Below are 26,855 nucleotides of genomic sequence, written 5' to 3'. Positions count from 1 at the left end.
GACAGGGCCCACAATAAACAGATGTGAAACTGACAAGTCAGGCCTTCTCCTGCTGCCGAGCAGAAATAAACAGAGATGAAAGGTTCCTGTGCAGGTTACAAGCAACCAAACTAAGCCATTAGAAGTGATACCTTCTTTTTTTTTTTTTCTTTTCTGAGACTTGAGATAGGTTAGAGAAAGGGGAACCTTTAATCCGCAGGAAGATTTCAGAGGAGGAAGACTAAAGGCCCATAGCTTGCTTTGCTGTTCTGAAAGCAGGGAGTGGGTGGGGAGGGAGCTGCAGGATTCGGGATTTCTTTGTGTATTTCCTGCGTTAATGGCCTCCTAGCCTGTCCTAATCAGTGCTGCCTTCTCCGCTGTGCTGTATTATCTGAAGATAATCTCACATCTCTTCCTTTGTGTCCTTTGCTTTCACCCTCCCTCCCCTCACTGGGATAGACAATTTTGGAAGAGGATGTTGAAGATCCCGTGTACCAGGTAATTTCAGAACCACGTCGGGGTTTTGCATGAACTTGTGCCCATGGTAAGGCTGTTTTGACTGATAGTTGAGGAATCTCTTGAATGCAGAAGGACTGAGGTGATTTCCAAAGGTCAGCGCTGCCAGCCTGTGCAGAGAGAGAATTTCAACACGGAGAGAGGTTTAGCCAGCACCACTAACAGGTGACCTGGAAATCCACTTTCTTCTTATGCCCCTACATCAGATGCTTCCATGATCTGGAAAAGTTTGATGGCAAAAATGAATGTTTCTCAGGAGTCTCTTGACTGTTTTGACTTGAGACACGATGGATAATGAAGAGGACTCTAGCAGCTAAGAATTAGGGTTAAGGGATGACATTTGAGCGGCATTTGAACACAGCCCTAAATAATGGCTTATGAGCTTTAGCGGAGATGTAAGATCTCTGAAGCCCTGATGATGCTGGGTAGCCCTCTGATTATTTTGTTCATGGCACGGAGCTGTCATGAAGTGGGAGAATCCTGAGACATCTCTGTCCAGGGCTTTCTCTGCACTCTCTCCATGGTCTACAGTGCAAGGGTTCGTAATGACCTCTCTTGGGGTCAAATTCAAGATCCGTGCAAACAAGGAAAGAAAGAAGTGGCTTTTTCCCCCTTCTGTGCTTATTTCTAAGGAGGAAAAAGTGGACCAAAAAGCATACTCACTTTTTTAACATAAAAGCAAACCTCCAGCTTTTATCTCTAACCAGGATTCATAGGTGTGGTTTGTGTCTGTGTTACACAACCACTGCATGTATGTGCATGCCGTCACACCGACAGCTGCTATGGCTATTATAAGAGTGGAATGATAAATTGATACTTGCTTAGATACACAGGCAGATAGGTGTCAAAGTATCTCGCAGATCTATGGTAGGCACACATCAGAGCTGCATCACTGTGAACACACCCTTGCTTTTGAGGGATGCAGAGGAAGAACTTGCTTACAGCAGGAGCTTCGACCCCTGATTAATAAGCTCACAGAGGATGACACATTACCTCTCTGCAAAGACGTGCAGTGGCCCAGTGTACTCACGCAGCCAGCAAAAGGTCTGCAGCCTTCCTTAGCAAGGCCCATGTTATCCCAGTAACCCAAATCATTTCGGATGTTTCCTCTTTGTGCCTGCTTCTGTAATGCTTGCTGTGGTTTGCATTCTGAATTCCAAATGCTTTTTTCCTCTTTCTTATTTTGTTTCTTTCTACCCTTTCCTCTCTGGCTGCTCCTGCAATAGTACATTGTGTTTGAGGCCGGACATGAGCCAATCCGTGATCCTGAAACAGAAGAAAACATTTACCAGGTATAAGATCCTTGCTTCTTCCTGTGCCCCCTCCACTAGCAAATGCTAGCGTACCGATAATCTCAAGAAGCCAGGGTCTTTTGGTCAGCTAGGATGGATGATGCCCTTGAGTACACTGACTTCTGTTTCCCAGCGATTTTCTGGCAGTTTCCATGCCTCCATGTTGAAATCTTTAATGGCCAGTTGGATACAGTAATTTAATCTGGAATGGATAATTGGGTGTTTTAAGTAGCATACAACCCAAGCGTTCTATTGTACTGAGATAATGCCCCAGAGAATTGCAATCCACCAAGTAGAAGGGTCTTTTACTTCTCAAAGCAATGTATGCATCCAGTTGGGTTAAAAACCCAACTTCCCTTCTGTAATTAAGGGACAGATCTGAAAATGCTGTATAGAAGTAGGGACCAAATAAAAGAAAGTATTCCTGAAGGAAAGTTAATATTCATAACCGAGAAGAACACTTAAAACAATTTTGAACTCATTCAACTCTTACAAATGTGTGATAAAATAGACATTTTAATTCTGGGGTTTCTTTTTTGGGGGGTGGGTTTTAAGCAGATTCTCCGGGATGGCACAGCTCCTTAGAGCCAAGACAGAAAACCAGACACAAGTGAAGACCAAGCCCCAGCCTCCTCAGGAATGCCATTAAAGTGTTTGGGTCTTGGGTCACAGTAGCATGGTCTAGTGGCACATCAAGTAAATATGATAATTTTTCACTAATGAGAACCCAAGTCTTCATCTAAAGCATAAGTACTATGGGAGAAGGAGTGATGTGATGTATTTATTTAATCAGGGGTTTTAATTTACTTAGTTGTGTGCTCTGTTATTCAGCCTTGGGCATGTGCTAATTGTGAAATCAAAATAAAACGTATTTTCAATTTCTCTCAAATGGTTAGAATTCTAAATGAGCAAGCCCAATGCTGTTTCTCCCAACAGCTCAGTTTAAGTGGGTCTTGTAGACCATCCTTTATTTATGTGTGCCTGGTCCACCCAGACTTTTCCCACTGGGCCTCCACCAGGAAGAGCTGGAGCAGAGAGGGCTGCAAAGATTGGAGTACCTGCTGAGAATGCAAGGGGTGGTTTAGTCTTCACCGACAGAAGCTTCGCAGTTGTCCAGGTGTCAGATCTGCAGCCCTGTACCATCCTGCAGTGTCGCCTGAGCATTGAGGCCAAAGAGTCACTAACTTGCCATCCCAGGGAGAGGGAGAACCTCCACTGTAGCAACTGGGGACAGCAAAGTGCCTGAAAGTGCCAGAAAGAGCTGTCTTTGGGGGCAGAGCTGGGGTTCAGTTTGGCCCTTCTTTGGGTCATGGTTGGAGAGCCAGGCCCTTGCTGTTTTTCAGACTTCATTTCTCCAGTTATAAAGTAGGGGGGCATTCCCATCAGTGTGAGACTGAAACAAACTTGTGTGGGGTATAGAATGGGGCAGCATCCGTGGGTACAGATATGCATGTGGATCCAGACCTTAGTACCAGTTACCTGCTCCAGCCATTGATTTAAATTGTAAATTTCCTTCTTGTCTCTGGGCACCAGTTTACCCACCTGTAAAGTGAGTAAATAAGATTTATAGATCTCCGTGGATAGGGTCTTTCCTGCTGTCTGAAACACACACCTTGCAAGAAATAAAACTGGGGTTCTTTGCAGAATCATGCTAGCTTGCTTTGTAGGCAGCAAAGCCCTTAGCAATGGGATGTCCTCTCATGTGGGGGTGTACATGAAACACCTTTCATCTCTCACAACACCCCCTATGGCTTTAGTCATTTTCCCACCTTACAGACAAGGGGAGTGAGGCTTGTGGGGACCAAGGATCGTATTGGGGTCCCAGAGCCTGTGAGATAGAATCTCTAAGGCGGGTGTCTTTGTCCGATCTCTGTAAAAGTCCCTCAGTCGTGTAACTCTTTCCAGCTCAATGTCATGTGGCTCTGGATTCCCCAGTTATAGTATGTATCTTATGTCATTATCAAAAGATCGTGCTTGTTTTAATAACACTGGCCTCCTGATCTCCCCATCTGTCCATCATTAACAGGAAGGCGTCGTTTATGAAAATAAATACTTTATCCTATCTATTGGAAAGGCTGTGGCCATGTTCCTCTCCTATAGTGCAGGTCCACCTGGGCTCAGTACACTTACCAGGAGATGAGCCCTTGGCCTATAGGTTACCAGGCTAAAAAGGTGCTGCCATTAGATGGCCTGTCCTTTTGGGGGGTGGGGGGAGGCAAATTCTACATAGCTGATCCTGCTGCATACATCACACCGTTCCTACTACCTCAAAAGTCAAGGTGGCCTTATTTTATTCCAGTCCTTGTTTCTAGAAGGCAACACACAAAGCTGAGGCTTGGCATCCTTTTAGTGCTTTGTGCCTTTGGATAATGTACATTACTTTTGCCATTCAGGTTCCCAGGCTGTGTACTGGGTAGGGTTAGTCCAGTGTGGACTCCTGTGAAGCTATGATGCCATGGTGTACCTGGTCCACAGAAGCTTCTGTGTAGACATCCCTTCCTTTCACTTGGGCATCATTGGCATCATTGGGTACCACTTTTGATGATGCTGTCCTCACAGCCCGTTTTGTTCGAGAACCCCATAGAAAGCTGCAGCCTTGCTTTGCTGCTTGTGCCCAGCATGAGGATGAAGAGGTTCTGACACTGAGGCATCTTTCCGAGGAGGAGTTACGTCCCCAGGGCCATGTGAATAATCTTAATTGTCCCTTGTGTCTTGGGCCTCAGAAAACATGATCAGTTCACTTCAACACAACACAGGGCATTTTTCTACGTGACTTTCTGGTGACCTTTCTGTCACTCGGTGACCGGAGAAGAAAAGCTCCCGAGGCTGTCATTTTCAGCATAGGGACTCCAACTGCCAGTATCAGGGACTATAATTTTAGTCTTAACCTAGAGTACCTTAACCAGGTATTACCCCACTTTCCAGTAGATGGTGTTCAAATTCAGTTCTTCAGAACTCACTGTTGATGTCCCCCATGTGTTAAGTATCAATTTGAAATGGGAAAGCTAATCTTGTGTCACCCGCTACCACACTGCTGGCATGGATGTGCCCTCTGCATATACCACTTCAGGTGTAGCTTTTAGAGTCATTTAACACCTATTTAACTCGTTCATTCAGAAGTCTTTCTTTGGGCACCTAAGTATCTTCTGGGCACCTAGGAAAATAACAGTGACCGCTGCAAGGACCCTGTCCTTGTTCATAAATAATCCCTTAGATGTTCATGTAAACCTGAGGCTCAAAAATTAAGAAAGCCCAGGCACAAAATGCAGTTTGACTCCCCTAAGTCATGCAGACTGTAGGCAGTCCCGGATAAGGAACAAGAACCTCAACTTCTCCCCTCGTCTAGAAGTTTCAGCACTGTGCATCACGGTGGTACTGCAGTGGTCCCTGTTGTTGGAACAGTCTGCGCAAGCATGACAGAGCCACAGACCTTAGCCTTCACCTGGGAATGTTTGATGAGACATGTCTTTGTTTAATAGTATGTGCCCTGTCTGGAGCAAGCTTACAGAGCTGTGGCACTCCAGACACACAGGCAGCATGAACAGTCTGTCATACCTCCCATGAACAGAAAGTTCATTTTCGTGCTCTGCATGAGTAGCTGGTGTATAGTTCCGTATCTCCCAACACAAGGAGCTCTGCTGACTCCAGGCCGTATCTGCCATTCTCACTGTCCAGAAAAGACACAATCCCTGGCATAGAGCAGGTGCTTGGGAACTTTTCTCCTTTTGTAAAAGGACGCACCTGAGATGGGAAATGAAACAAACAAACGAAACACTCCAAACCGGGTCCATAGACCAGGCAGGAGTCGTGAGAACATGTCCTAGCTCAGATAAATCTTAAAGGACAAACAAGCCGATTGATATCTCACCCATGGGAGAGGCAAGTAGAAAAGCGTTTTCAATTATGCACAGTTTGGGTTTCTCCATCGCATGGCTTGTTCTCCATTTGCAGGGATAATTGAGAAGCAGCCGCGGTTCAGCTGTGCTAAGTGCCCGTAGTGAGCAGTGAATTACAGGCAGCAGAACACTCTTCCTTCCACTCCATTCTGCTCCTAAAGTACAGGGTGAGCTGGGGAAAACAAGAGTGAGGGCTGGTAATTTATTGGCCCTCGTTAACAAGGACTCTGTAGACATTCAATGAGAGGATTCCTTCTAAACGGCGCTCTGTTATCAGGACCAAAGAAATGACATTCTTCAGTGAATACCTGCAAACTGGGGTTCTGGAAGGGCATCCTCCACCTGGCCTTGCTCAATCATAATTCTGTTTTCTGCAAGGATGCACATGGGCCTCTGGAAATGCAGGGGTCTTTGTTGTTGTTGTTGTTTGCCTTTTTAAGGATGCACCTGAAGCAGCCACCCGAACAGGGTAGCAATAAACAGCAAATGACCTGGGCTGCAGTGCCTCGCTGTCCCACTCCTGACTGCTGGGCCCTCTCCAGGCCTGATCTTCCTTTTCTACATCACAGGGAAGAATGGCTGTAGTTCTTAAAGACTTGTCCTGGCTATTCCATCGCTATTTATGGATAATAGAATGTTTACAATGTCATGGGACATGCCTAGTGCCATATTAACTCAGTATATTAAGAATAAAAGTCTTATCTTGATACCCGAAAAGATTTGGGTTGAACCACAGCCAAATTGGAAGTTTGGGGCAAAGTCCATAACACCCATCCCTGAGCCTCACTTTCTATAGCTTGAAGATAGGGTTGGCATCGGGAGTTTAAGTTAAACGAGAGTAAAATTAGGAGAATTCAAAGGGTGGGTTGAGGTTCTTCCTCTCACGGATAAGGAGAGCTGACTGGCCCATGCTTGGCAGGGGCTTCTCTTCTTCAGTTCCCCCTACACTGCTCTATGAAAGATTTACCCAGCGGGTATTCATAGGGGCCTTCTGGTTGTGACACACTCTGTCTGTTCCTGAGAAGCATCCAGCCTGCTGGAGAGGCAGCCTCCCTGTCAGGACATTGTAAATCTGCTGCTGTTTGGTCTCTGCAGTAGAGAGCAAAGCTGTGGCGGTCTGGGGGAGGAGCGGTTAGTGAGTGCTTCCAATCTGGAATGTTTCAGTGCGGGGCCCTTGATTGACACATTAGAGAAGTATTCGACACTATTAATATCGCAAAATGTGTTCATATACATATGTATATGATGCATGTGTGACAAAGGAAATCATCCCTCTGGCATATTGCAGAATTCTGGGGCGCATCTCCTACCCAGTTTCTCACCTTGCGTCTTACCGTCACCTGAGTGAGATGCATTGCTGATCAGACCCATTGAGAGCAGCAGAGCCGGGGGACTTGATGTCCTGCTCAGGGTGTTGCACGTGACAAGTATCCCCAGGAGACCAGAAGCATGAGCAGGGGAAGGAAGAGAAGGGAGATTTGGAAGAATAGCAGATCAGTCAGGGACTTCTGGATCCTGGTATCTTACTTCCCCTATCATGTGGGCCCTTTCTGTGATTATCAGGAGGGGGCTGATAGGTCCGAGGCACTTGACTTTTGATAACACGTAGATTGTCTCACAGAGACATGTATGCTCATAAACAAATTATTTCTAATTATCTCAAGGGAAATCATAGCACCTGGACTCCCTTTATATTAACCAAATGAAGTTGGACTTTGTGGGTTTGTTTCTGCCATGTGATATTTGCCGTCTCCATAGCTGTTCTTTGACTCTGGGAAAGGCTCAAGAGCATATATTTGTTTTAAGCTGATACCCACGTCGTCATTGATTTTCCCAGGGGAAGGAACCTGGCTTAAAGCCTTCATGGCTAAAACCACCCCTTGAGTGTTGAACCTGTCTTAGGCGCTGTCTCACAGATAGTCAGACTTGCAGAGACATCTGACTACTCTGGTCTTTGAAAGTGGAACAGCAAGCCAGGCAGTGGTGGCACATACCTTTAATTCCAGCACTCAGGAGGCAGAGACTGAATTCAAGGCCAGCCTGGTCTTTAGAGCGACAGCCAGGGCTACACAGAGAGGAAGGAAGGAAGGAAGGAAGGAAGGAAGGAAGGAAGGAAGGAAGGAAGGAAGGAAGGAAGGAAGGAAGACACTAATGTTTTGACTGTTGGATTTGATTTCTCTCTAGGTTCCCACCAGCCAAAAGAAGGAAGGTGTTTATGATGTGCCAAAAAGTCAACCTGTAAGTGTAAGTACATCTGCCTCAGTGGCCAGATTCGTGCAAAGGCTGTGACTGGTGGGAAACTCTTTTTCTGCTCCTAGAGTCGCATGTGGTTTCTTATGGGTATAGGGACATAAGGGAAGAATGGTATGGATGAGCAACAACCAGTCACTACAAAGGTCTGTTCTGTGAATGAAGGGGTGGGGTTGGATAATGCAAATAGTTCTGACTGGGGGGCTCAAGATCCCAGTTGTTCCAGGACAAAGGTCTCCAACCAGAACTTCAGAAACATGGTCAAGTATAGGACACTGTCATTTTCTTCTACCCGTCTCATCTGAAAGTGGTTAAGAAATTCCAGAGGAACAATGGAAGGGCTGGTCAGTGCTACGGAGGTGTGTAAGGACTCATCCATCTCATTAGCAAGCACTTAAAGAAAAGGCCATGTGTCGCATGCTCGCAGAGAAGCTGGCAGGTGGGTGTGCCACAGCCAGGACAATGATGCCCAGTGCATCTGGACTCGGGAATCTGAGCCAGAAAGGAAAACGGAGCCCTACCCTGGCACTGACAGCAGCCTCTTATTCCTAATGCCAGCGACACTGAGGGCCAGCCTGCTCTTCAGGTTTCGATTGGTCCAGCCCCCATTACACAGTTTCCTTCAGTTCAATTTGTGCCCAGATTGACTCACTTGCCCCTGACAGGTTTAGATACGGGAGGAAATACGCTCTATTTGCTGCCCTAGTTTTTCTGATTTTATTAGCCATTCTGGTCACACCCTCTTCATGCTTAATAGCTCCAAGGGGAAAAAAACTAAGCCTCTTAGCCTGGCAGACAGGCCATCTAAGGGCTCCATCAACTCATGGGTCCATCGCTCCCCTTCTGGCCCAGCCCTCTGAACCCTCCCCTCCCCCCTGCTCTGTCTGCTGCCTGCTATCCCTACATCCAGTTATCAGGGAGACTTTTGGGGTTTCTACTCTGAAAGTCGGTCACAGATCATCCCTATCTTGTGGCCCTGTGACAATTATTCCCCTACAAACAGCACATCTTTCCCCATTACCTCCATGAGTTTCCTGAGGTCCTTGTGTTACCAAAACTGAGCCCTGGTAGCCGAAAACAGGCAGGGAACAACAAGTTTAGGGCTATTTAATAGATCAACAATTCACTATCCCTTGAAGGAGGATAGGGATTCTTCACCTTAAAGGGGATTCCCTATTTCTCAGAACCCTAAAAGGTCATTGCCCAAAGATACTAGAAGTCTTGCTCAGGGGATACCTGACTGTATGAACGGATCACATTAACTGCTCACTCAGTGTTCCCTAAGACTTACTTGGTGTGGTAGCAAGTGTCCGTGCCTCCAAAGACCTGAGAGAAACAGGAAGTGTGAGGCTCAGGCTTGCAGACATGGCACAGGTAGATCCAGCTCCTGCTCCTGCCCACCCCTATGAGCTTTGGTGGGGTTTCTCTATCCCTTGGTCCAAGGTTTGTCTTATACCCAAAGAAGTTAGTGACTGAGAAAATAGAATGCCTGTTGCAAAGTTCCTCTGAGTTACCCCAGCCTCATAGGGCTACGTGAATCCCTCTGGGTCCCTCTCTGCACTGCTGTCTCAGTACCCTAGATTCTTCAGCTTGAAGCTCTGCCCCTCTGCCAACACACATGCCACAGGGCATCTCTCTGCTGTGAGGCTCCGTCCCTCATATCACCTTGGCCGCCCCATTTGTCTCCTGTCCTCATTGTGAAAGAAAAAGAAAGCAGAGAAAGGGAATCTCGCTCGTACATGTGAGGTAGCTTCCCGGGAGCTGTGGGTCCCCTACACAGTTCCCACAGAAAGGCAAACTGTCCAGTGGCCTGTCACTCTTAAGTTCCTCACTGGTTTCCTCTGGCTTGGGTCCAGAGCTACACAGAGCCCAGGTGAGAGAATCAACCTGGGGTTTTCCTTTGGGAAATCGACCATCATCCCCAAAGGACTAGCCTAATCCTCAAGTCTAAGGCTTGGGTGTTCTTGTCACCAATGGGCACTCACTGAGGGTCTCTGAGTAACCCTTTGTCTCTCAAAGGCTCTGTATCTCTTAAAAGCAGGTACTGCCTGCCTTTTATCTTAGGAAGACTGAGAGAAACATCTTGGGAAAGTCTTTAGCAGAGGCTGTAAATTTGATGAAATGAGGATATTCCTGGGTGTTACTGTAACAAGCGAAGCTTGAGCTGGCAGTTTTGACTGGTCTGGGATGGTCAGCTTCTCAAAATGAGTATGCACCTCCTTTGGGAAGCCTGTTTTACCCTAAACAGTTCAGCGCATCTTTCTGCAGGCTTTTGTCCTTCCCTTTGCAATGATAATGGTGAATGTTATTTTTCTCTTAATATGTCTGCATGAACTATTGGATTTTGTGTTCCCCAAAAGTGTTCAGTGAAATCATAGCTCTTGAAGTCCAGCTCTGTGCCTAAAGTTTAGCTGTCTCTGAGCACAGAGGTACTGTCCCAGTGTTATGAGACAGAGCTGGCTTTGAGTTCTGGCTTCATTACTGGCTTTGTGACCTTGAGTGAGTCCTTTTCTCTGTTTAGTTTTTAGTTGCCTTGTGCTTGTAATGGTGATAGAAAACCATGACCACCCGACTCTAAGAGTTTATATTAGCCAGTCAGTATATGGTATCTGTTGGTGGATCTGAATAAATTTGCTTGAAAATACTTACCAGAAGTGGTCACTCCCTCACTGTGTGTCTGCCGAGGACAGAAAGCATGCCCTATCCGTGACCTAATTACTAGGGGGCTTTGGCACAGCATGGCTGCACTGAAAGTGCATTATTGAGAGTGAGTGAACAGAGCTGAAAACGAACGATTGTATAAAGAATAAATGTCTTTGGATCCAAAGCTCATGCCTTAAGTTCTTTTTCCTCCTGGAGCACCATGGCGCACGGAGACAGTGTTTGCTGTCATAGCTGCCCCTGGCCCAGCCCCTCTTTGCACTCTGCCTTCAACAACCCGTGCCCTATTCTGCCTCCAACCTTCATAAATATGCATGGTTTTTCTTCATAGCTTGGATCACCAAGCTGACAGATGGCCTTCTGAACACACACATGGAAACGCGCGTGTGTGCGCACACACACGCGCACACACACACACACACACACCTGCACCACTCTCCTCCCACATCAGCAGCTCCACAGCAGTCAAAGCCAAAGGCATTTTTGCTGACTGGGCAAAGTTATTTTGGGGTTTTGTTTTGTGTTCTGCTGCCTCGGAATGGGTCCAGAGCTGGAGCCCCATGGAAACTGGTTAGCATCGTTACAGTGCGTAACGTTTTCTGGAGAGAGACCAGTACCTGATAACATAGTGAATACATGGTCTGACAGAATTAAGAATCTGCATAGGCTTTTTTCCCAGAAACCCTTGGAGTCATTTATATGTCACAAAGAAGGCCAGAGAAAGGATGAGGGTTCATCGATTTTACTACATGCTCTCCTGAAGACCACTATAATTCTTACATTTTAAGACCATATCGATATATCTCTTACCTAGCGATAAATCATCTAAAATTAAGGATAATAATTACGTGGTTTAATTTGAAGCCACATTTAGCTGAAGACTTTTCTTCAAAAAAAATTAGAAGTGTCTGGTAATATATAGGCTATGAACAAGATAAAAGGAGACAGGCAGACCTTACACCCCAGCCAGTCATTTACCTGCCTTCTCAACAGAACAAAGAAAGCTAGCGCACATTTCCAAGCTGGGGTTTCAAGGAGCACTGACCAATGAGATGTTCATCAGTGATTCCAAAAATTAAAACACCGAAGTTTTCGGGTGTTTAATGCATTTAAAAATATGCTACAAATGTTAACATATATTCGTATATGAATAGGCAAGAGGAATATATTTTGAGTTATGAATATATATTACAGAAATTGAGTAGGTCTCAATTTTCTTTGACCTAAATACTCTTTTTAATGCAACCCCAAATACATCTCAAGTTGAGAGTCACTCCATTAAGGAACTAACTGGGGACAGGGGTATGGAAGACAGCCCAGGCATGCGTAGTACTGATACGAAACATTCTACTCCCAAAGCTCAGGTTGAACAGCAGTGCGGTTCTTTACTGCTCACAGGTACATGAGCCGTCCATGTGGTTCTGCTGCTGTCTGCCTTTCCCAGAGTTACTTGACTGGTGTGTATCGTGGTTACCTGTGGGTCTGGAGGCAGTAGCGCCGATCCCTGCTGAGGCAGCTCACAGATGGGGATGTGGTTAGCTGCAGTCTAAGGTAGCTTCAGGAAAGGCAGCAGCATCCTCTTCCGTGGAGTGTCTCCTCCTTCAGCAGGGTTGTCGGGTCGCAGTCACTTTAGGGTGGCACGGGTTCCAGCGTGTGCCTGGAGACACCCAGACCCTCTGAGACTATGAGTCATTCCATTCTGTCCTGGATTCAGGTTTAGAAGACAAACTCTACACCTTGGTAGAAATTGTAGTTTCCCCGCAAAGGATGGAGAATATATGGAGAGTGTAGGGGAGTGTCTCTCATGCAATCTGTTTATTGCTGTCAGCATATGAAATCACTACTGAATGATAATAATCAAGTTGAAATATGCTTGCTTCTTTGCTACTGCTTCCTTTTCATGTTGCCTTGCTTGTATTTCGCTGTCATCTGAGGTGGTTTCTGATGGGCTCAGTCTGTAGGACAGCCCATTGGGCACCTTGACTTCCCAATCCCGGAGTCCCCAGCCATTGATCCTCCACTTCTGGAGATGCCTCGCTGATCAGGCTCTCAGGTGCCCTCCTCTCTTTCACAAGCCTCTCCTTCCTCTCCTCACACCTCCCAACTCTTGCTAAAAAACACTCGGTCCAACAGTCAAGATTCAGTTGAAAATATTTTTCTCTGCATCTTTCCCAGAATCCCTAAGGAACTTGCAGTTGTGAATTCATGTCTATGGAACTTCTAATGATGTTTTATCATTGGCAGAGAGCGAGATTCTCCAGTGACTGAAAGTGTGGGCTTTGTGATCAGAGGCGCTTGGATTTGAGTTCAGCCTCACCACTCCCTAGCTTTGTGACTTGGGCTGCTGTATTAGCTCTTCTAAGTCTCTATTTGTTCATCTGAAAATGGAACCAAAGCTGGCATCTGCCTTAGCAGGTTTTGTGGGAGGATGGTGCGAGCTAGCCTCAGTCGGCATGCAGCATAGTGCTGAGCCCGCTGAGGATTGGGAAGTTGCAGGCTGGCGTTCCATTTCTTATACCTAATTATCTGTGAACTGCCAGGGGACAGGCCTCCTGTCTCCGAAGGAACACTTCCTGGAGTTTCTGGGTTCCTTGAGATGTTGATGGTAAATTATCTTTTCCTAACAAGACACATTCGCACCACTCAAGTTCTGTGGGTCTTGTCCGTGACGCGAGCCCTCCTCCGCTGTCCCAGAACCCCAGCAAGCAGCTCATCATCACACATCAGCGGAAGTGGCCTTAACGGCAGAACCCATCTGATGGATCAGGGATTTCAGAGTTTGGGGACAGAAATTAGAATTTAGTGTTTCTTAACGCTCACCCTCTGTCTCACCTTGCTTAGGACCCAGCTATGGGCAGAAAGCTGGCTGCCTCCTTCGCTCTCCTTCCTCCTGCTTGGTTGCCTGTGATTCCAGTCTCCCCCCACACACACTTCACAAATCCACCCAGCTCTTTCTTGCCCTGTGGTCTATTGGATTTGTTGCCTTTATGTGCTTACTTTACCATTAGCCTGGGATGTCCTCTTCTGGCAGATTTCTTCTTAGGGTCATCCTACACCCCCCTCCACATTTCCTGGGAACTCTAAGCCAAGATAATCATTAATCCCACCCTCACCTCGCAATATACATGTTTGTCTCTTTTTCTGGTCCTGACAACAGGGAGCTTTCACAGGGGATAATCTCTTTTATAATCTTAAATACCCAGGTATATTTTTATGTAAAGGTCTGACAAAGCCAAGGGCATGCATGCTTGGTTATGGGGAGTTAGCTGGATAGACAGAAGGTTTTAGGAAGGAAAATGTAACGAGCAAAGCTCTGCGGATGAGCAGGATTAGAGCAAACCCTGGGCACAATGCCAGCCCCTTGGAGACCAAATGGATTGCAAGGTATTTTCGACTCCTGAGCCCATATTGACCTCACCTAGAGGCACTCTAAGCTGATGAACTCATCATCAACACCCTTACTGAACAGAGACGAACTTTAGATATTCTTTGTGTCTGCCAGTTCATAATTCTGGACATTTTCGAGCCAAATATCCTAGCACTGGGGGTGACTATCAGGGATGTGCATTCCTGAGTGGGGACACCGGCTGCCAAGGATGGCATTACTGCAGTCATTACTGAGAGCTTTTTATCACTGCATTAGCCTTTGAGAATGGTTCTGGTCCCACTGTGGGGTTGCCAGGGAGAGAAGAGCACTCGGGCTGCGAGTGCCCATTTCAGACGTTGTGAGCGAGCGGGATGAGATATCCCCTCCACACCCATCTGTTTCAATGACACAGACCCAAAGCATCATGTCATTTCAGATGAGAAATGGTGCTTTTCTTCTCGATGGTCCTCGTTCCCCTACGTAATAATCTTATGCCTGAAAAAGACCTTTTGTCCTGAACCTTCTAATTGCCCCCACCTGAAACTCTTATGTAGTTGTGTTAGGCATAAACGACTTTCTGATTATCAGTAATAATTCTGAATTCTATCAGAATCCACTCCCCCTGCCCAACCATCAGAGTCAGCTTCAGTGAAAGTCTTAAAAGTTTGGCATAGTGGCAAATAAGCAGATGGTCAAATTGATACCTTACATAGGACATTAATGGCGTCAAAATGAAACATGGATTCGGAACCGTAGAAATGTCAGATGCCTCCCACAGTTCTCCCTGACTTTGGTTGAGCTCTTTCTCAGTTTCTTCAACTTTCTGAAGCTGTTTCTCCTCCTCTGCATAACGAATACACTGACCATCTTCTGACACCTGGGCCCTCGGAAAGTTCAGTGTGTATGAAATCAGTCATCAAGGAAGATGAAGGCTGCTTGTAAGAGAAATGAGTACCAAGGAGGCTACTGGTAGCAGTAGTTGGGGATGGACTGGGTGTCTTCCAAGTTCTTAGCATCTAACTCAAGAATAAAATAACGGTTTACATAGTTTGCAAAAGTGGCAGGGAAATGTCATTCAGACATAGTGACAGCACAGATTAGTAAAAAATACACCGTCCAGATTGACAGTGGACAATGAATGACAACACAGGGACCCTGATTATTGTGTGGAGCCTTCTTCTGTAAGGTAAATAAAAGGAAGAGTTTGGTAACTAAGAAATGTGATTTTGGGGTGATCTATTTAGATTGGCAGGGTCAGTGATATAACTATTTCCTCTTTAGGCCATCCCCCTTCCCATGATGCATCTGATTTTAAATATGTGCACACTCAATTGTAGATAGGCATTAAATGAGAAATAAAAATAGTTTCACTTTGAGGACATAGTTTGCCTTATTGTGCACATGTACAAAACCATTTCAACCCAGATCAGCCCCCCCTCCTACCTTCTATACTAAGACATAACCTGAATAAGACTGAATGCGATCTCAGTTTGATGATCATTCAGAGAAGTAGGCCCATTCCATTGTTCAGAGAGGGGTAGCATGATGCAGGGCTTGGGGACATAGGTTTCTAACAGGCTGTTGGATGCATTGATTGGAGCAAGGTGTGTACATAATATATGTGGGTAAGGGTCTCAGGCTGCTAAGTGCATTAGTACAAAAGGGTTGTGTGTGTGGCCCAAACCAGATAGAGTCCTGTGTTGCTAAGCTACCCCTGATGCTTGCTGCCTCTGTTGGTCTTCGTTGCCTCTATTCTATGACTAAGAGACAAGCACAAGTAAAATGACCAGAGAGGACAAAACAGGGCTCATGACAAGGAAGAGCTCTCAGACCATTAAACTGATATCCAGAAGGCAAGGCGGCTTCCATGAGTGGAGAGTCTCTTCTCCTAAGAATATTCAGGCAACATAAGTGGCTTCTAGTTATTTCTGTGTTGTTAAGGGAACTGGCCTAGTGGGGTCTCAAAACGATTCACCTATTCACATTCCGTTTGCCACCATGTTCTTCTAAAGTTGGCAGTGTTTGCCCTTTAAGCTCCTCCTAATGCCTCAGCTGCCAAATCAGATATGAGAGGCCCCATTCCTGCCTTTTTTTTTTTTTTATCTCCCTGACTCACAGTGGCCCCCATGGAACACACAGCAATGAGTCATGGGTTTGTCCTGTGAAGTTAATGCTTTGGGTGTGAAGTAGTTTATCTGGTGTAAATCAAGCCAGCTCCCTGAGCAAGCTTCCAGCATGGAACAGGTATCTAGAAAATACGTTCCTTCTTCATTTCTTTAAGGAAAGCTTGAGATGAGGGCAGTAGATCTAGATGTGTGCTCTGAAAAGGAGCCACACCAGAAGAAAGTGATAAAAATCCCAGTTATGGGATCTGACATTCACCCTGCACATCAGTGCCTTCCTTGGTTTTATAGTGCCAGGCACTAACCATATTTACTAGGAATTTAAGGCTAATTAAGCTGTGGGTAAAGGAGCTAGAATTTACAGAGCATCTGCTACATACTACGGGCAGCCCGGGCTCTGGATTCCCTTTGTCTTTCTCCCTAGGAGGTACGTGTACTTGATACCTACAGAAAAGGAGACTTGTGGGGCCCATTGCTCGCACTCACGAAACTGGTAAATAGCAGAGCCAAGAACCAAACCCTAGGTTGTGTGGCTCAGACATCCACACGATTTCTATTGAAACATACTGTGCTTTTATTGGCTTTATCATTTTTTTAGATGAGAGCTCATTTAGCCCCAAGACTCAAGAACGACCTGCGTCCAAAGAGGACTCTGAACTGCAGATCTTGCTGCTGCTGTTTCCGAAGTGTGGGGATAAGGGTTCTGTGTGCTACCACCCAGTTTATAGGGTGCTGGTGCTCAAACTCAAAGCCTCCAACGTGATAGGCTAACTCTGTACCCACTGAGCTCCTCCTCTGATCTCTGGCTCCTCCCTTTTACCCTGGCATGAATCAGTACCCAGGCCTCAGATCCTGTCTCCTAATGTCCTAGTCGCTAGTGTGTTTGTGAACGGTCATCTTCCCTCCTGGGGCCCAGCACTCCTGACTGGCTTCAAACACCTCTCTCCTCATTTAGACTGATTTTCAAACAGGCAGGTCTTGTTCCCTCCTGCACCTTCGCTCTGCCAAGCACACCACTCCAGTCCCCTGGTGTTAAAGAGACATCTGTAGACACCAAAGATCTCCTCTTACAGGAAGTAGCCCCACTTCCAGCGTTGCCTCTCCTCCACACACCGCGCATTCCTGTACGAGGCCCCTGTGCCCCAGCAGCCAGCGTTTGTCTGATTCTCCCTGCTCAAGTTTTAATTCCGCTTCTTAGCTACAAATGTAGGAAGAGTCAATCCATTAAAGTGAAGAATTGCAAGAATTCTCTTGACAACTATTCGCTCCTTCCCCCCTGCAACTCCCATCTTTTATGGCAAATAAATTTTCATTCACATTTCGGCAGTTGGTTTTCCCTTTAGTTGGAAATCTGGATCAAGATGTTGCATAATTGGATTAAATCTAGTCTGAACATTTGTCAGCCTCCCTTCCTCATTAAGCACCACATTGTACAGAAATTATAATTATTGCAAGGCACTTAACTGAGATGTCACACAGGAGGAGGACCCACGGGGAGGGAAGGGAATCTGAACCCAGGCATTTTACACAGAGGATGGGGAAGGTAGCAGCGCCTAACGTTCATTACGTGGACTTCCTTTTACTTTTGCTCAGAAAAGTTGTCCTGAAATAGAATCCTGAATCCCCATGGTGTGAGAGCAACAAGGAACATTAGAAAGACTTCTTCTGATTTAACCTCACCCAGCGTACAAGTCCCTCCTAAACAATTGGGATAGGTGTGGGAGAAAATACCCTTTGGCTTTGAACTTGTAGACCCTGCTGATAGACTTTCTGACTTTTCTAGTCCCAGAGCCTAGAACTCTTTAACTGATTTCAAGACCTCCTTGAGGAGCTCTGTTATGACCTCATTCATTCACTCCTCCAGTAAGCAGGTATTTACCGTCACCCCCTATCTTTGAGACAATATTTTGTTTCCTATCAATACACAGATGGAAGAGATAGGTAACTGAAGAATCTTGATGGTTCCCATAGGCTAAGCATAGAAAATAATGATTAACATAAATGGCCAATGCTAGGAGAAGCTGTGTACAGGAAACCACAGGAGTATGGTGGGAAGGCAGAAAGCGTTGCGCGAAGGCATTGAGCGAAGACCTCAGCCAGGGCTGGCAGTGGCAGTAGGATCCTGTAGACCATAGGATTCTGTCCCCGGAGAAAGAGGAACAGATATAAGAGGCAACTGAGTACTTAAGAGTACTGAAATGGAGAAGAAAAGTCTGGCATATTCCCAGAGACCGATGGGTCACCTCAAGTGGCCAGGCCACAGAATGTTTTCATGGGAGCAAAGGACAGGGATGCTGGAGGAAGCTTGTCCCAACACACAAGGGCACTGAATAAGATGAGGAATTGGGATGTATCAAGAAGACTCTGGGGCTTGTTAGTCACTGGTAGAGCTACTTCTTAGCAGTACTGCTGTGGTGGCCTCAGCAGGTGGTTTACCAGGTGGGGAGACCATTAGGTAATTAGAATTATTTAAGTACATCCATCAGGAGACTCAGAAAACATGCCAGGTGGTTTAACAGAGGGACTTTATTGTTGGGGCGCTGGTTACAAGTTACTAAAAGAGCAGAAAAGTCTAATGAGGCAATTGGATAACCCAGATTAGTAAAAGAGCCAGGGCAAAGGAAGAGGTAGTCTTAGAAAAGCCCCAGGACCTGTGGCTACCCACAGAAAGAGTGAAGAGCTGTCTGTGGAGGCTAAAACCACTCTAGAGACCTGGAGACTTGGCCACACTCCCAGTCACGCCAGAGATACCTGGGCAGTGTGAAGTCTCCAACCACTGCCTCCTGCTGAGCAACCTAAGTAGTTAATTCTGTGCATGGAAGTTGGGAGGCAGAGGCAGAGGTCCTTCAGAGAATGTTCCATCTTGAACTTGGATATGTATAACATGGGGGTGTGAGTAAACCTTCTGTTGCTCAGCTATAGGACTTTCAGGAAATTGCTTGATTTTTCTAGTGACCAGCCGACACAACGTGAAGAGCCATTTCCTCATGTCATTGCAGAGACCGAGTAAGAGTAGTGTTGTATCATAGACTAGATAGAACTGGCAGGAGACAGAGGGATTCAGGTGAGTGTGACCTTTGCAGCACTGCTCTCTGGGTGTGAAATCTGTATTCCTTGGTTAGCAGCTGTGTCCACTGGGTCTTCTTCCCTTTGGCTCAGTGTGCCCTCCTGCTACATGTGGGTAATGGCTGTGGCACCCCAACTCAGAGAGGCTTTTGAATTTTAAATAAATAATTCATATAAGATATTTATAACAGCACCTGGTACATAGTAAGTGCTCAGTAAACATTGGTCATCGTTATGATGTCAGCCATCATGCAGACTCTACTAAGTACTTTAAGATGTGAACCAGAGTGACAGCTGCCTCAGTTGCTAGGCTGCTATCAGTCTGCTAGAGGGGTGAGAAGGTGTGGAAATCCCCAGGCCATTATGTCTCCAGTCAGCTTTAACTGAGAACCCAGCACGGTGTTGACCATCCAGTGGCACCTCAGAGCTGAGGCTGTTTGGCATCCCCTTGAGCGGTGAGAACAGAGCACCAGAGACAGGTAGTTTAAGCAATAGCAGCAACCGTTCACAGCCCATACAGGCTGTATAGTTCCACATCAAGGTAAAAATTGTCCTTTAATTGTAGATGCATCCTACCATGGCCTGTGTGAGTGGCTAGGGAAGATGGGGCGGGAGAGCAAGAGAAGGAGACAGCCACACTGAAAAGTAGGACTTCAGCCTATTTGTTGAGGGAGGAAGGGACACAGTCAGTCCTTCCTGCCAAGCATATTAGTTCATTTTGGTTTGCTGTGACAAAAGTGGCTTACAGAATAGTTTGTTTTGGTTAATACATCCAGAGGAGTAAGACTCTGTCATGATTAGGAGGCGTGGCAGACAAGCTACAGGCATGCCGGCCAGAGCAGGAAGCTGCGAGTGGACTCACAGATCTTCCATCAGCATGATGCACAGAGAGCAAACTGGAAATCGGGTGGAGCCATATAATTTCAAAACCTACCACCAGTGACATCTTCCTCCAGCAAAGCTCTGCTCCCAAACTTACCCACAACAGCACCCCCAAGTTGGTACCAACTCCTCAAGTACCAGAATCCTGGACGCCATCACAGCAGGGATGACAAACAAGCGTCAGTAACAAATATCGAGCACCCCACTGTTCTAGGCACTGTACGTTGTTATTGCAAAATTGTCCCAAAGTGCTGTAACAGCAGATGTCCCAGTGGGGTGCTGAGGAACCAGAGCATTAAATCGCTAAGTCCAGCCAGATAAAGCAGAGCTAAGACGTCTCCCTCATCCACCTCTTTGACCCTTAAGCTAAGGTGACCTAGTTTATCCTCCAAACTGGTCTACTTCCAAATGAAAGGGGAGGAGGGCCGCTATTAACAATTTTACCAGCCTAACAGGCGAAAACAAGGTCTGCCTTGAACAAACCAGGATCTGGGGATGCCCTTCCCCAAACTGGTGCATTTTTCTGCCTAACCATGGAACCACTAGACCCACAATGCTTGAGACCCAAAAGCTGGAGGCTTTGGACCAGCTCGCTCTCGCTGCTTTTTGTGGGTGGCACTTCCCTGTGCAGAAGGAAGGACAATGGCTCTTCCAGGCACAGGTGCCATGTGCGGCCGCTCCTTGTGTAGCATCCGTCAAGTGACTGGGAGATCTGGTGCGTGGGGTATCTGTTAACTGCTGCTACAGCTGCTGTGAAGCCGCCATTATTCCTCTAATACAGATCATTAACATTCAGAGAATCTTAACTACAGCATCTTAACGAGCAAAGCTGTAATATACAGCTTCCCCATAAATATCCATCGGTGCTGACGCGCCTTCGCTCTCCATACACTAATTCGGCTGCTCTGGATAAATCATCCTGTTGGGCTTCTTTCTTTCTCCCTAACTGCCGTTATTAGTGGTTACAGAAGAGTAATGAACAAACTCTAGTCAAAGGAAAAAATAAAGGACAAGAGCTAAATGAAGGATCATGAGGCATAAGAGTGTATATATCAGTGACAGTCCCCACTGAAGGAAGCACGAAGCTCATTTTCGGTAGCAGCTCAGGAAACATTTGCCAGCATTTGCTGACTCCATGCCAGGGTCAGGGCTGTGCTCAGGACTTCGTGGCTCCGCTTGAGATTCCAAAGATTGCATAGCAGGTCTATCCTATGTGTCTTGTAAATCTAGTACTTTCTGCCCTAGCCCTGTAGACATGATAAAGCGTGTGTGTTTCTATGAGACTTCCAAAGACTTCCATGAGTTTATGCAGCCTTCTTAACATGGCAACTATTGTTTTGTGCTTGGTATGCATAAAAAGATTGAAAGCAAGACGCTAACAGAAGAAGGAAACAAAGCCGGTCTTTGGAAGGACTCCTGTGATGGAGACACTCTTGCTCACGTTTTATGACGCTTCCTCCAGTTCTGCTTAAACCTCTGCTGGTTTTTCCTTGTTTTCACCCATGCGAGTTAGCAGCATCTCCAGCCTTCTTGCTTACAGTATTCCTCTTTCCCACCCTGCACACTGTCAGCCCCCCGGTTCGGGATTTCTCCCACCTTTTTCTGTACTGTACAGTCTCTTTGCCTTGTCCCCTTGAATGTTGTCATGTTGTTCTCTGTACCTTCGCCCAGGGGTCCTGGCCCTCTGCCTTAAGCACCTCTGGGGGCTGACTCATGTATCAGCTGACCACACTTGCCATAGAGGAACAGTCTGTCCTGTCCTGGGGCGGGCTCCTAAACTGCCCTCCTGCCTCTTCCTTCTAGAACCTTGCACTCACCTTGGTCTTATGACATAGGTTATCTTTTGCCTTTGCCATCTACACTATAGTCTGTTCCTTAAGTCTGCACATTCCAAAGCTAGCCCACATTGGTAAAACTATGTATTCTGCCATCTTCTGGCTGTGTGACATGGGGAAAGTTATTAGGCTTTTTATGCTTCCGTTTCTGCCTCTGGAAATGAGGGTGGGAATAGTGCCCACATCAGTGGTGATCATTAAATTAGTTACCACATGAAAGTATTTAGAATAGTGCTGGCTACACATAGAGGAAACCTAAGTATCAGGTGGAATTGCCATTGAGAGGAGTGTGTGTGTGTGTGTGTGTGTGTGTGTGTGTGTGTGTGTGTGTAAACCAGAAATAGCAGTGCCAACAAACTGGAGCCCTACCCAAGATACATAGACTGCTTTTATTTAGAGAGTCTCACAGGACACACACTATAACATGGGAGGAAGCATGTGTGTGTAAGATCAGTGATCCCGTCTTTATTCACCAGCTGCACAGTCCTCCAGAGGAACCAAGGGTCAGAGAACAAGCAGGAAGCGAAATAAAAAAGGGAGCCCAGGTTTCAGAATGACAAAAGTGGACTGCCTCGTGCCTGCGGGAGTGTGCACAGTGTGTGTTTGTTATAACAGTACCGTGTCTGCAGTGCTGGGACTCACGTCCTGAAACCATTCTTGGGAAGTTTATCTATCACTGTGTCTAGCCTCATCCTTCATCTATTCCACATAGACTGTTGAGTGTCCCCTGGGTATAAGGTACTGTAGTAAAGTCGGGAGAGTTAAAAATCAGCCCATGTTCCTTTTTGGACCCAGGTCTCCTTCCATGCTAAGACCACTAACAGTTAGGTAAACAGACAAGCATCAGGGAGTGACCCCAATAATCCAACATAGTAGCACAGAGAAGTTTCTTCCAAAGGAGATGGCTATGCCAAGGTCTGGATTTAAACAAGAGACCTGATAGAGAAAGACTGGCAGGATAAGGGTGGACAAGACAAAGGCCTGACAGTGCAAACATCTGCCGGGTGGAGAAGAGAGGAAAGACGGGGCTGTAATCTGGAGCTGGGCAGGAAAGAGAACGTGGAGGGATTCAGAAATTGTGACATCCAGCCTGGCAGTGGTGGCACATGCCTTTAATCCCAGCACTCGGGAGGCAGAAGCAGGCGGATCTCTGTGAGCTCTAGGCCAGCCTGGTCTGCAAGAGCTAATTTCAGGACAGGTTCCAAAGTTACAGAGAAACCTTGTCTTAAAAAATCGAGAGAGAGAGAGAGAGAGAGAGAGAGAGAGAGAGAGAGATTGTGACATCCTGCTGTGTGTGGTGCACAGTCCCTGGGTTGGGGGAGGAGCTGGATATTATACCAAGTGTGATGAAAAACCCACCAGATGTAGTCCAAGGTCACTGTGTGTGATGAATGTAAGAACATAAGAGTGGAATCAGCAGCTTGGCCATGAGGGAAGGCTATACACAGACAGAGGCAGATAGACCAGAATATGGTCTAGTCAGAGAATCAGCAACTCCTTGTGGATGCCTGGAGGTCACAGCGGGGGTGGGGTGGAAATCAAGGGTACTGTTACAGTAACCGTGTTCAATATCCCCCAAGGGCATTAAAGGCTTGTTTGCTAGAGCAGTGTGCTATTGGGAAGTGATGGTGCCCACCAGGAGGTCTGTAGAGCCCCGGAAGTGTGCCCTCAAAGGGAACTGAGAAGCTGTACACTCTTCTCCACACTTGCCTTTGGCTTGCTAGCAAAAAGGGTGTGGTTTATCTCTGTCACACACATTCTTCTACAATCGGCCATTGGCCAAAGGCAAGGGGTCAAGAAACCATAAATGGAACCTCCACGCTTGTGAGTCAACATAAACCTCTTATTGGCCTAGATAGCTTTCCTGAGACAATGTCTCAATTGATAGCTCAGGCTGACCCTAAGCGTGTGGTCACCCTGAAAGCTAGCTAGGGTCATGAGCGGTTTCCACTACACCCAGCTCTACCTTTTCTAAGCTGACTTTCTCAAACTCTTGATACTGTAACAGCAGGAACCAGCTCACACACCAAACTTGAACACCTGGAGTCTTGGCTTCTAGACAATGTGTTGGTGCCTGTGTCAAAGACGAGCAAAGCACAAGTTTGGGAAATGTGCCCGATAGATTATGTCAACTCGACACAAGCTAAACTTATGTGAGCAGCGGGAGCTTCAACTAAGAAATAAGATCTAGCTGTAGGACATTTTCTTAATCAGTGAGTGATGGCAGAGGACCCAGCCCATTGTGGATAGTGCTGTTTTTAAGCTGGTGGTCCTAAGTTCTATAAGGAATCAGATGGAGCAAGCCATGAGGAGCAAGCCCGTAAGCAGCCTCTGTGGTTACTCTTGCCAGTAAGTAACCCCTCTGTGGCCTCTGCATCAGCTCCTGCCACCAAGTCCCTGCCATTGTTGAGTTCCTATCCTGACTTCCTTTGATAATGGACAGTGATGATTAAGTATAAGCCAAATAAGCCCTTTCCTCCCCCAACTTGCTTTTGGTTGTGATGTTTCATCACAGCAGCGATAACCCTAACTAAGACAGGAAGATCACATTCAACACGACCGCATGCAATGAGCATCTTTGTAACATTACCACAAAGAATTCAAGGAATGCGTGCGCTTGAAAGATTCTGTTCCAGCAATGACAGAAAGCTTTCTTTGACTGTTCCCAGGGGCTGGTGTTGGCTTCTGTTCCATGAGTGGCATTGTGACTGGAAACGGCACATTCTCTGTGAAAGTGCTCAATATGGTTCCCTGTCGCCACACTCCCTGTACCGTGACTTGAGTTAGTTTTCCCTCACCTCACTTGCCGCAGCTCAGAAGGGCAGCTCAGGGTCCTCTTGGTGCCTGACTCATGGTAGACGCTCAGGGGAGTTTGCAGGCTATCCAATCCATACTCTGTGAAGCAAATCCAAGCAGGAAGACCAAATAGTGAAATGAATTCCCATGTTTGTAAGCTGCTGTCCCATGGAGAAGGAGGGGAAACCATGTGGCAAGGAGCGGCTGTCAGAGCAGCAGGCAGGGGCTGCTGGCTATTTTTTTTCCCTCTGCAGTGACTTCGCTCTGTTTGTGATTGCCTCTGATTTGCTCGCATTCCGCCTCTGCCACTCGGTTTGGTCTCAACTTCATCCAATATTTCTTGTTACCATTTGGGGACCATCTGGACCTCAGCAGTGGTCTCCCCAAGAAGACATGGCATCAAGGGAAGTGACGGACTCTGCTGTGTATCCTGCCCTCCGCCTGAAAAGTGGGCTGAGAGCCTGTCAGCCCGCTGACAGGAGCCAATTTCACATTCCTGTGGCTCCCGTTTGCTCCCTTTGCGAGTCCTGAAGCCATGCCAAATCTTGTTAGGAGGTTTTGAAAACTCCTTGAATTTTGGCTAATGTGGACGCAAGATAATAGATTTTTAAAAGGAGAAAAGAGGAAGAAATAACTGCAGGCTTTTGGAAACCGTTCCCATTTGATTTCTAGTTTTCTCATCTCGCTGCCCCTGTACAAGTCTGCTTGCTCTATCTGAAGCCATTCAAAACCCAGAGCCATTTCTGCCTGCCCTTCCAGCCAAAAGAGGGGACAGGAACCTCGGAGTCCTCTTGTTGATGTCACATCTTCTAGCTTCCAACTGAGGTCACAGATTGGATATAGGTCCCAGAAGTCTATGAGAATGTGCGTGCAACACACTTCCTCCTGCAAGGCCACACCTCCTAATAGTGCCACTCACTTTGGGGGCCATTTTCTTTCAAACATTGACAGATCAACAGCTCACAGCAGAACGGCTGAAAGAGCTTCCTGAGAAAGACCCCACTCCGAGGGACCTAAGGACCTCCTAGAAGGGACTCCTCCTGGAGGATTTCCTCACCCACCTCCAGGGCCACTCTGGGTGTTCAACTCTAACACATCCACTCTCCTCCTGTAGGCACCCTCAGCCCTGCCCTGCACACACACTAAACTCTTGGGAGCTGAAAAACATTGACACCATCGCACCTGCCAAGCAAAAACTCCTGTTCCCTTCCCCCTTCCTTCTTCCCACCCTCCTTCTATCCCTCTTTTCTAACTTCCTTCCTTTCCCCTATATCTCTCCCTCCCTCCCTCTCTTCCCTCACTCCATCCCCTTGTCTTCATCCCCTCCTTTTCCCCTTCTTCTCCTCCCCCTTCCTTTCCTCTCCCCTCCCCTTCCCTTTCCCGTCTCCTTCCCTCCTCTTACATTCTTCCCTCTCCCGTTTTCCCTATTTGTTCTTCCCCCTGTCCTCCCCTACTTTCCCTTTTCTTCCCCCTATAATCTACCTTCTCTCCTCTTTCCAGACTCTTAGAAAGGGAACTGGCACACTGTGCTTGTGCTCTGTGCTGTTTACACAGCAGTCTCTACAGTGTTTGCCCCATGCACACCCATCCTAAAGGCATCCTCAGCCCTGCACACTCATCCATCTGGCAGCCTCAGCCCTGCACACCCATCCGGCTGGCAGCCTCGGCCCTGCACACGTATCCTGCAGGCACCCTCAACCCTGTTTCCTCGGTTGCTGAGCAGAGCTTTTCCTGTCTCCTAAGTAGAAAGTGGCCATCTCCTCTCTGCTAAAGGTGGTGTGGCGCCCACGCTGCTAGTGTCCCAGTGAGAATCGGTCTTAATTAGCATGTGCCTTGCTTGTTAAATCACGCACCCAGGAAAGTAGCATGCGTGCAGGTGCCTGCAGTCACTAGGTGGCCTTAATACTACCCACCTGTGCACAGTTACAAATCACTTAAGTTAATCCATTTCTCCTGGGCCCTCTAAATGGATAATCGAATTGATTCCTTTGCAGCCGTGGCCTAGGTCCTAGTTTAGACCTAAAAGCCTTGTGCCCTCCCGTATACACACTCCTGACCACCACAGACAACGAGGACCACACATGTTGGCCCTGCTGCGAGCACAGACCATGTATTAGTTAGTCCTCATTGTGTCTCCGGCACCTGCCTAGGTCCTGGCAGGTGGGAATTACGCTGGCAATGTTTGCTGAAGG

At 46.9% G+C, this 26,855-nt stretch overlaps 1 protein-coding gene across 4 annotated transcripts in view; it reads left to right on the top strand.

Annotated features, from left to right (window-relative positions):
• The window catches only part of Dab1 (DAB adaptor protein 1), a 1,075,383-nt gene that overhangs the window by 1,015,756 nt on the left and 32,772 nt on the right, over positions 1 to 26,855 (top strand). For all 4 annotated transcript variants that reach the window (XM_057785280.1, XM_057785281.1, XM_057785282.1 and 1 more), the window contains 3 exons: positions 439 to 477; positions 1,722 to 1,787; positions 7,868 to 7,927. In XM_057785280.1, the coding sequence (XP_057641263.1) occupies positions 439 to 477; positions 1,722 to 1,787; positions 7,868 to 7,927 (165 nt within the window). The remainder of the gene's footprint in view (positions 1 to 438; positions 478 to 1,721; positions 1,788 to 7,867; positions 7,928 to 26,855) is intronic.

This window comes from Chionomys nivalis, chromosome 11 (assembly GCF_950005125.1).
Source record: "Chionomys nivalis chromosome 11, mChiNiv1.1, whole genome shotgun sequence".
Taxonomy (NCBI): Eukaryota; Metazoa; Chordata; class Mammalia; order Rodentia; family Cricetidae; genus Chionomys; species Chionomys nivalis.
Note: the sequence above shows the minus strand (reverse complement) of the source record. Positions and strands in the feature narration are given on the sequence as shown.